The following is an 11,726-nucleotide window of genomic DNA, read 5'->3' as shown; positions in this document are numbered from 1 at the left end:
TGTGTCTGCCCGTCTCTATCATCAGCTTGTGTCCGCTGAGTCTCTCTCTCTCTCTCCCTCTTCTCTCTCTCTCTCTTTATCTCCCTCTTAAAGATCATTATTTTGTGTATTTGGTGTAACAGAATATGTTGACATGCTTTAATGTTCAAAAAACACATTATTTTTCAAATACTGTACATTATTGTAGGTCCTCTATGCCCCGCCTCTCTCAAACGCTTCGTTTTCTACAAAGTCCCTCCTTCCGACAAGCGCAGTCTGCTCTGATTGGCCAGCTGACCCAGTGCATTGTGATTGGCCGAACACCGCAAGCACTCGTCAGAAATGTAAAGACAGAGCCCGAAAGGGGAACAGAGTCGCGTGACAGACACAGTGATGAAACTGCTATGTGTTTGCAGTACACAAGCCACGGTTAAGACAGCTGACTCCACTGTGATGTTCTCCCCCCCCTCCCTCTCTCTCTCTCTCTCTCTCTCTCTCTCTCTCTCTCTCTCTCTCTCTCTCTCTCTCTCTCTCTCTCTGTCTCCAGTCAGGCTAGGCGCTGGGTTCTTCTAACATCTAATGGTTTTCCGTGGATTGCTGCATGATCTCCTGTGGGAGCAGTAACTCCTGCTCTTATATGAATCTGCTGCTGAAGCACGACTGTTTCAGATGTTTCTCCAGTGCCAATGGATGTCGTCGGACTACAATCTTAAAGATCTGGATAAAAGAGAAACTTCATGTGTGATTAATCTGAGAAAGGAAGATGCTGAAGAAAAATCGCTTGCATTCTTTGGGAATAATGGCTGTGTGTCTGCTTCTGCTGCTGCTGCTGCTGCTGCTGATGATGCTGTTTGGTGAGTGTTTCATTTCATTTGTTTAGGGTTAGAGATTTAATAAGAATGTGAAAATACTATGAATCTGCGAATAGAATATAAATATCGTCATTATAAGAAGTAAAAATACCAACAAAAATGTCGTTGTGCAGTCTGTCAGTCAACATTTTTAATAAAACTAAAGTCATTTTCAAATATATTTCCAAAGGTTAAAAACATTTATATTAGTTACAACTTTAACTTTAAACAAGTTGTAGTTGTTGCTTTAACTTATTCAAAATGCATTGGCTAGAAAGTGCACTTTGCTTTACCTTGAAAAACAGGTTTTCATCTCAATTCAGCAGCATTTGAACATTTGATCAAATTAAAGATGAAATTAGAATAGATCAGACTTTATGCTCATGGAAAGTGTTAAATCAAAATAGTTTCATAAAACGTTAAAAACTGTAATAGAGTTTGATCTGTTGTGAAAATCATCAAAGTCTGTCAAAACACTTCTGTAGATTCTGTAGAAAGTTAATTAAGTTTAGTTTTATGGACATTAATTGATGAACTCTTACCGTCAGAAATTAACATTTCTTATAAAGTTTAAATATTTGCCTCCTGGAATTGATTTTCAAGGTCATTTCTGTGCTTCATATTAGTCTCTAGAGGCAATAAAGTCTAGAAAAGAATGTTATTAAATACATGACATGTTGCATAACAGCTATAAAAACAGAAGAACTCACCGCTTTGCCCTAAAATTTTTGCCCTCTATTTTCTGAGCCTGTGGATGAACAGAAGAACAGAGAATGTAGGAATAATATAACATAAAAAGATATAGTGAATGTTCTCTAAACTGGACCAGAAGCACACTTGATCACATACAGAGAATGAGCAGAATCTCTTAAAGGGACAGTTCACTCACAAATATCACCTTTTCACCATCATATTTTGAAAAATGTATTTTCGTGTCCATATAATGAAAGCCATTGGGGTCCAATGTCATTTAGACCCCAAAGATCTTCAAAATATCTTGTTTCGTGTTCCCCAGAAGAAAGTCGTCCAGGTTTGAATGACATGATGATGATGAGATTAACATTTTTAGATGAACTGTCCCTTTAATTAAACTAAACTGCAGAAACGATTCATTTTTACTTTGCATTTATTGATTTAGCAGATGCTTTTATCCAAAGTGACTTACAAATGAGTACAAATGATGAACATCCACAAGTGACGGTCAACATTTACATCTATCAAAAACTTGGTTCATCCTGAAATAAGACAATTTGGAAGAAATAGGATAGATAGTGTTCTTAAACAGCAGCAGAAATTGACGTAAGATGTTGGCACAGAAAATAATTATAAATAAAAATAATGACCCCTTTAAGATGAGTTTGAAACAGTTATCAGTTTTATGTTATGTAACTACAGAAATTACATTTAATTACACATTAATAAGTGTTAATATTTGTCTGCTGAGTTGATTTTCAGGGTCATTTTTATACCATAAATATATGCTTTATACCAGTGTCTATAAATTGGAAAAAACTTTTTTTTTAAAAACATTATCTAAAAAAATTAACAAATGTAAACAAGAGTGTGATACCTTTAAGATGACATAATGTCCCTGTTTGAAACAGTTAAAAGTTAATTTTGAAACAGTTGCTACAAGTGTATCAACAGTTTCAAAAACAAACATTTCTTATTAAGTGTCACAATTTGCCCTCTTGAATCAAATTTTTCGGGTAATTTTTACACTTCATATTAATTGCATAATGTCTGTAAATTTACTCAAATTAAATAGCATTATCTGGAAAATAAATGAATAAGTAAATAAGACCCCTTTATGAGAACACAGTCTGAAAGAGGCAATTAAGTACGGTTTTGTATACTGTCATTTTATTTTATATAACAACGGTGTCAAAAATTAATTTCTCATTAAGTGGCCAAATTTGCCTTCAGAATATATTTTCAGGGTCTTTTTTTTATTTTTTACTTTACTTTATATTACAATTTTTTCAAAATGCTTACAAAACATCACACACATCTTGCACACATATACATAAACATAAAACAATACACATATGTATATGTTTGCTTATATATACGTATATATGTATATATATATATATACATACACACACACACACACGAATATGCATATAAGCCAAGTCAGAAAGTTCGTTTTATTTATAAAACAATGTAAACAGAAATGCAAGGGGTAAAAATAATTTCTTTCTAAAAAAAAAGAGTTTTGATTACTAAGTGTTTCCCAAATTAAAGAAAAGAGCTGTTAGTTTTGAATGATGTGTGCAATGTAGAGAACTCTGATTAGAGTTTTGCAAAAAGTTTGTTGTACAATATCAAACTGAGTTTAAAGCATGTAATGTGCTTATAGTTTTGCAGACTTGGTCTAAAGGTTAGGTATGTGAGTGAATGGCTTCACTAAGTGGGACTCGAGTATCACTTTTAATGTAATTTTAAAAAACTGTAACTACATGTCTGTAAATTAACTAAAATTATATAGCATTATCTGGAACAAAAATGTACAAATAAATATGATATGACCCCTTTTAAGATGACATAATTACGCAGTTTGAAATAGTTTATTAAGTTCAGTTTTATATATGTAATTTTATGTAAAGTAACAAGCCTCAGAAATAAACATTTCTCATTAAGTCCCTATTTTTGCCTCCTGAATTAAATGCTTGTCAAGGTCATTTTTACACTTTGTGTAATCTGCATATTGTCTGTAAATTGGCTAAAAAACAATATCTGGGAAAAAATAAATGATAAATGTAAAAAAAAAAAAAAAACTGTGATATGACCCCTTTAAGATGACATAATTACGCAGTTTAAAACAGTCAGTTTTTATGTATGTTATGTTATGTTGTTATGTTATGTTATATTTTGTTTGTTCTGTTATGTAATGTTATGTTATGTTATGTTATGTTATGTTATGTTATGTTATGTTATGCTATGTTATGTTATGTTATGCTATGTTATGTTATGTTGTTATGTTATGTTGTTACGTTATGGTTTGTTTATGTTATGTTATATTTTGTTTGTTATGTAATGCTATGTTATGTTATAATAGGTTATGTTATGTGTTATGTTATGTTATATGTTATATTGTTATGTTATGTGTTATGTGTTATGTGTTATGTGTTATATGTTATGTTATGTTATGTTATGTTATGTTATGTTATGTTATGTTATGTTATGTTACCCGATCCGATACCTATGTTATGTTATGTTATGTTATGTTATAGATACCATTTTTTCAGAACCGATCCCGATCCGATACCAAAAGTTCTGAGTATCGGACAATAACGATACTGATCCGATATCAGCACAGTTTTTTAAATTTAATTTCTATACCTCAGTGTGTGTTGACCTGATCATCACTCTTTTGTGTATTACACACAATCTACTAAATATAGACAACTTCATTATAAAGAAAAATATATAATTAAAAAATATATAATTATAATCAATGAGAAAAATACTATTCAGCAGCAAAAGTTATTTTTTGATCAAAAGTTAATCATTGTAAGTTTTCACAATGATTTTATCAAATCTAAACATTTAGAGAAAAAAACATTTAGTGGGAGAAAAAAATAAAAGTAAATAGGTGTAATCTGGTCAAATGTTACACATTGCTCTTTGTATTGTAATATACATTCATGAAAAACAAGTAAATATAATTATATATAAATATATGCAATAAATTAAATAAATGTATTTTACATTTATAGCACAGTAATGAGGCAGCAACATATGATAGATAAGACAGAACAAGAAAGGCTATTATCAGCACAGTTTTTTAAATTTAATTTCTATACCTCAGTGTGTGTTGACCTGATCATCACTCTTTTGTGTATTACACACAATCTACTAAATATAGACAACTTCATTATAAAGAAAAATAACAAATTAAAAAATATATAATTATAATCAATGAGAAAAATACTATTCAGCAGCAAAAGTTACACTACAAAAATGATGAGTTCACAATGATTTTATCAAATCTAAACATTTAGAGAAAAAAACATTTAGTGGGAGAAAAAATAAAAGTAAATAGGTGTAATCTGGTCAAATGTTACACATTGCTCTTTGTTTTAACAACTTAAATACTCATCTGTACCTCTCATTAAACTATGGAACGGTCTCAGAACACTTGAAATATAGTGCACAGAAACTTTATGGTGCTTTATAATGTTTTTGTGCCTTTCGTGGGGCTTAACAAAAACACAGAATAGTATACGCACTATATCGGATTTGGATCGGTCTCGTCTGACCGATACCCCGATCCAGCAGAAAATGCCAGTATCGGAGCCGATACCGATCCTGAATATCGGATCGGCGCACCCCTATTATGTTATGTTATTTGTAATGTTATGTAACAGTAGTGTCTTTTTAACTACATAGTGTCTGTAAATTGGCTAAAATGATATAAAATCTGGGAAAAGTAAATAATTAATGTAGAAAAGTAAGGATCTTATGCACCAAACTGCTTGAGAGAAAATAATCATTTAGCTGAAGGTCCAGGGCTGCGTTTCCCAAAAGCATCATAAGCCTAAACTGATCGTAGCTCCATTGGTTTCAATGGGTCTACGATGTACTTAAGCTTACAATGTTTTTGGGAAACGCAGCCCAGAACGGAGACTATTATCCTCCTCTAAATGCATGTGCTGTAATCTCATGTTCCAGTCTATTATTATCCACATCAAACCATATCCTCCTTTGAATCATGCCTCTGTTAAAACATCTAGAAGGTCATAAACTTGTATATATAATCAGAATTAACGAGAGGGCAGTTGAAGCATGTGGTAAAGCGCTTTGAGATGGAGTGTTTGTCTGTTAGCTCACCCATGGGCTTCGTCCAGCTGGAAATGTTCTCCATTGAGATACAGTAGAAAAGCAGCACTGGGAACCAAACGCACTCGACGTTACGACAGAAGCATCGAAATACTCATGAATTAGTGTGAGAAAAAAGTCAGTTCATTGATCCCACTGAAAAATATGAAAACCAAAACTAGTTTTAGTGATGCATTAGACTTCAGAAGACAGGAACAAACAAAATGCATTAATTTAAAAGTGTGGAGTTTGATGATTTTGAAAGAAGACTCTTCTGCTCACCAAAGCTGCATTCCAATACAGAGCGGCACGAACCGAATGATGCGCTTGAAGCAACACGGAGTCACAGCGTGCAGCGCTCCGCATAGAAAAGTTCAAAGATACTGATGCGTAGTGTATTAAATCTGTGCGTTAGTTTATTGAGCCTTTTCTTTGAACAGTTTTAAATTTCAGTTATTCACAATTTCAGTGTTGTGATCTCTAACAGACACCCGGTAGAAAGTAACATGATTTATGATTTTATGCAAAACCGCTGATGTTTATCTACAGATCAAGTATAATAATAGGAACATTGTATCATCCTTGAGAGAGTTTTGTCGTCTTGACTGTCGTAACCGAACGCGACACGCAGTTTGAATGCTGAATGGACGATGACTGATGGCCACAGCTGAGAGAAGAGTTTACGTGAACTTGAATTTAACAACTTAAATACTCATCTGTACCTCTCATTAAACTATGGAACGGTCTCAGAACACTTGAAATATAGTGCACAGAAACTTTATGGTGCTTTATAATGTTTTTGTGCCTTTCGTGGGGCTTAACAAAAACACAGAATAGTATACGCACTATATCGGATTTGGATCGGTCTCGTCTGACCGATACCCCGATCCAGCAGAAAATGCCAGTATCGGAGCCGATACCGATCCTGAATATCGGATCGGCGCACCCCTATTATGTTATGTTATTTGTAATGTTATGTAACAGTAGTGTCTTTTTAACTACATAGTGTCTGTAAATTGGCTAAAATGATATAAAATCTGGGAAAAGTAAATAATTAATGTAGAAAAGTAAGGATCTTATGCACCAAACTGCTTGAGAGAAAATAATCATTTAGCTGAAGGTCCAGGGCTGCATTTCCCAAAAGCATCATAAGCCTAAACTGATCGTAGCTCCATTGGTTTCAATGGGTCTACGATGTACTTAAGCTTACAATGTTTTTGGGAAACGCAGCCCAGAACGGAGACTATTATCCTCCTCTAAATGCATGTGCTGTAATCTCATGTTCCAGTCTATTATTATCCACATCAAACCATATCCTCCTTTGAATCATGCCTCTGTTAAAACATCTAGAAGGTCATAAACTTGTATATATAATCAGAATTAACGAGAGGGCAGTTGAAGCATGTGGTAAAGCGCTTTGAGATGGAGTGTTTGTCTGTTAGCTCACCCATGGGCTTCGTCCAGCTGGAAATGTTCTCCATTGAGATACAGTAGAAAAGCAGCACTGGGAACCAAACGCACTCGACGTTACGACAGAAGCATCGAAATACTCATGAATTAGTGTGAGAAAAAAGTCAGTTCATTGATCCCACTGAAAAATATGAAAACCAAAACTAGTTTTAGTGATGCATTAGACTTCAGAAGACAGGAACAAACAAAATGCATTAATTTAAAAGTGTGGAGTTTGATGATTTTGAAAGAAGACTCTTCTGCTCACCAAAGCTGCATTTATTTGATCAAAAATACAGTAAAAATAGTAAAATTGTGACATATTATTATAATTTAAAACAGCTGTTTTCTAAGTGAATATGTGTTAAGCTGTAATTTATTTCTGTGATCAAAGCTGAATTTTCAGCATCATTACTCCAGTCTTCAGTGTCACATGATCTTCAGAAATCATTTGCTGCTCAAGAAACATTTCTGATTATTATCAATGTTGAAAACCGTTCATATTTTTGTGGAAACTGATACATTTTATATTTCAGGATTCACAGATGAACAGAAATTTCAACAGAACAGCATTTATTTTAAATCTTTTGTAACATTATAAATGTCTTTACTTTCACTTTTGATCAATTTAATGCATCCTTGATGAATACATGTATTAATTTCTTTCAAGAAACGGTAGTGTATATGCCATTTACTTGTTTAGTGGGTAGAGAATAATTCACAGAACAGATAAAGCAGTTTAAATGGCACATTTAGTCATTTAGCAGATGCTTTTATCCAAAGCGACTTACAAATGAGGACAAAAGAAGCAATCAAAACCAACAAAAGAGCAATGATACACAAGTGCTATAACAAGTCTCTGTTAGCTTAACACAATGCACGTAGCAAGGTTTTTTAAAAATTATATAATAAGTAAAAAGAAAACAAATAGATAGAATACAAAAAGATTAGAGAAGCTAGTGTTAGTTTTTTTTAAAAGAATAGAATTAGAGTAGAGAGTGTTAGAGTTAGATGGTCAAATAAAGATGGAATACATATATACATACATTTGTCATTCATGTTATCACAGAAATACTGGAATGAAAATTTATAGTTCAGATATAAACACTGGTGTCTATGGTAGCGATCAAAATAGAGCAAATCTCGCTTACTAACGTTCTTGTCAATTACATTGTGACTGTTAAAAATGTATTGGCAATTGAATCATTCATTCAAGAGATTTGTTCAAATACGCTGATTCATCCAGTAATGAATCAAGTGAAGTATTTATGAATGAGTCATTGAATCATTCATTCAAGAGATTTGTTCAAATATGCTGATTCATCCAGTAATGAAACAAGTGAAGTATTTTTGAGTGAGTCATTGAATCATTCATTCAAGAGATTTGTTCATATACGCTGATTCATCCAGTAATGAATCAAGTGAAGTATTTATGAATGAGTTATTGAATCATTCATTCAAGAGATTTGTTCATATACGCTGATTCATCCAGTAATGAATCAAGTGAAGTATTTATGAATGAGTTATTGAATCATTCATTCAAGAGATTTGTTCATATACGCTGATTCATCCAGTAATGAATCAAGTGAAGTATTTATGAATGAGTTATTGAATCATTCATTCAAGAGATTTGTTCATATACGCTGATTCATCCAGTAATGAATCAAGTGAAGTATTTATGAATGAGTTATTGAATCATTCATTCAAGAGATTTGTTCATATACGCTGATTCATCCAGTAATGAATCAAGTGAAGTATTTATGAGTGAGTCATTGAATTATTCATTCAAACCACTTTTTCATACTTTTAATATAAAAAAATTGGTGTATTACAGTTTTTCTCGATTGGTGACACACTACAACTGATTTATTTGGCACAATTTTTTTCAGTTCAAAGACACATTTCACCCGAAGTTTGCACAAGTTGGTGTGTAGTTTTGAGATTGTGTTTATAGTTGTGAGAAAATGGTGAATTCTTTCATGAATTGAACTGTAAATAAATTATATTATAAATACATATATATTAAAATGTTTAATAATTCATTCAAATTAATTAAACACTCTTAAATAGACTGCAGCAATAATATTTTGTCACACATTATTTTGTTTAGGTCAGAATCGTGGGGCAATCATGATCTCTATTAGAGACGTGATTCTCAGTGTATCCAGAATCGTGCAGCTCTCCTCTGATATGAGTGAAGCACTGGAGCGTTACTAATGTTTCCAGCTGGAGAACACAGTGTTGTGTTATGATCCGTAAAGACAAACGCAGCCAAACACTCGTACAAATAAAGGCTTTTCAGTGGCATCCGTGGAACTACTAAAGATTCTTTAAAGTGGAAAAAGATTCTTTGGATTTTAAAATGTTCTTCATACTGAGAAATAAATGTTTTTTTTAAGAACTGATAACTGAAATTAAGATTATTTATTAAATAATAAACAGGATTTTAATTATAAATAATTATATTATTTTTATATTACATGGAAGTTTGTTTCTGCCATCGGATAAAAAAAATTTGACTTTTTTTTCTCACATCAGCCTTTTTTTTCTTCTTGCAATTCTGAGAATTTTTGAGAACTGCAAGAAAAAAATTATAAAATGCTGGTTATAAATTCGAAATTGTATGAAAAAAAAAGTCCAAATTGTGAGACATAAAATCAGAATTGTGAGAACAAAGTTTGAATTATTAGATATAAACTCATAATAAACAGGATTTTAATTATAAATAATTATATTATTTTTATATTACATGGAAGTTTGTTTCTGCCATCGGATAAAAAAAATTTGACTTTTTTTTCTCACATCAGCCTTTTTTTGTGAATGTTTGAGAACTGCAAGAAAAAAATTATAAAATGCTGGTTATAAATTCGAAATTGTATGAAAAAAAAAGTCCTGAGACATAAATTGTGAGACATAAAATCAGAATTGTGAGAACAAAGTTTGAATTAGATATAAACTCTTTATATATCTTAAAAAATATATTTAAATTTTTTTATTCAGTGGCAGAAAAGTTTCCATCAAATACAATATACAGTATATATATATATACATATATATATACTTTTTTAAAAGTCTCTTTAAAAAAGATTTGTGATATATAAGCTTAGAATTGTGAAATTAAAAAATCACAATTACCTTTTTCATTTTTTTATTTGATTTGGTGGAAACAAAAAAAATTGCAAGATATAAACTCTTATAAGAATATAAAAGCTTATAAGTACTAAGCAATTATACCTTAGATGGTGGATATTCTGACAAATCATCATTTGAGCTCTGTTTGCTTGAAATGCTTTTCTGCAGTTATTTTGGCTCGCTCTCTGTTTGTCTCACAAATGAAGTTTGCTGCTCTGTGAATGTATTTGCTGGAGTTTGTGTGGCAGTAATGCAGAGGTTTTTCTGCTTTCATCCGGTGGCCTCATGCAGCTCCTGATCGCCGGCCAGAAATGTGTTTGCTGTTATCCAGCCATCAGCTTCATTTGCTCCGTGTCATTATATGAAATCTGAAAATGAATTATAATAGCTGATCTCAGTCCAGCAGCGGCTCGTTCCCACATTCATTAAAGCGCTTTCTATCCTCTAATGTTCATCTGATACGAGTGTCTACGTCATTCTGCACTTAATTCTACACTCTTAAAAATAAAGGTGCTTCACAGCGATGCCATAGAAGAGACATTTTTGAAGCATTCAGTCAAAGAACATCTCTTTCTTACCTTTGTATAATCTGAAGAACCTTCTTTCGCCACAAAAAAACACCTTTAGTGAAACAGAAAGGTTAAAGGTTCTCTATGGAAGCATTTAGACAAAAAAGGTTATTCTATGGCATCGTGAAGCACCTTTATGTTTAAGAGTGTATCATTTCTATCATTGAATTGTGATCATGTGATCTAAACATTGTGTAGAAATCTTTAAAACCAGGTATCAATACAGTGTTTACGTGCAGATCTTTTGACATTCATGTGTGTGTGTTTCTGGACAGTTTGTGAATGAATCCTACATATATTCAGTTTCAGTGCGAACATATACTGAAAAGACAGTTGGGCAATGATTAGTTTGCAGGTCAGTTAAGTCTTGTGTCTTGTGGAAGGTCAGACCATTGACATTACCTGAGAAGCTAAAGTAAATAGACTAGAAAACATACGAGCACAGTTCAGCTTTAACTTGATGTTGTTCTGCTGTTTTTACAGTACATTGACTATCACTGTATATAGACTAACACAATCACACACAGCAATACATAATACAATCACAGTTTCGAGCCAGATTTGTGTTTCTGTGTGTGAAATACAGCTGGCTGGAAACACAGCTTCATTAAGTTGGTTGTTAAGGTGTTGCTGATTTTCTGAGTGGTTGGTTGCTGGGATATTATTGATAGATTATGGATTTGGAAAGAACAGGGATTTACATGTGTGTACAGTCAGTGTTGGGAAGTAACTAGTTACGTAATCAGATTACTTTTTTCAAGTAACTAGTAAAGTAACGCATTACTTTTTAATTTACAAGAGAATATCGGAGTTACTTTTTCAAATAATTGATTGACAGCTCTGGTGTTGCCATGGTGACAGAAATCAGAAGATGTTACAGTAGTTCTAAAATAAATATGAATATGCATTAATTCATCTCACT

At 32.4% G+C, this 11,726-nt stretch overlaps 1 protein-coding gene across 1 annotated transcript in view; it reads left to right on the top strand.

The window, feature by feature from the left end:
- The window catches only part of LOC107564340 (protein APCDD1-like), a 28,398-nt gene that overhangs the window by 5,144 nt on the left and 11,528 nt on the right, over positions 1-11,726 (top strand). Inside the window, exon 3 of the mRNA XM_016249393.1 lies at positions 661-833. Coding sequence (XP_016104879.1) covers positions 661-833 — 173 coding nt within the window. The remainder of the gene's footprint in view (positions 1-660; positions 834-11,726) is intronic.

Source organism: Sinocyclocheilus grahami, unplaced genomic scaffold (genome assembly GCF_001515645.1).
Source record: "Sinocyclocheilus grahami isolate Dianchi unplaced genomic scaffold, SAMN03320097.WGS_v1.1 scaffold924.1, whole genome shotgun sequence".
In the NCBI taxonomy this organism is placed as follows: domain Eukaryota; kingdom Metazoa; phylum Chordata; class Actinopteri; order Cypriniformes; family Cyprinidae; genus Sinocyclocheilus; species Sinocyclocheilus grahami.
Note: the sequence above shows the minus strand (reverse complement) of the source record. Positions and strands in the feature narration are given on the sequence as shown.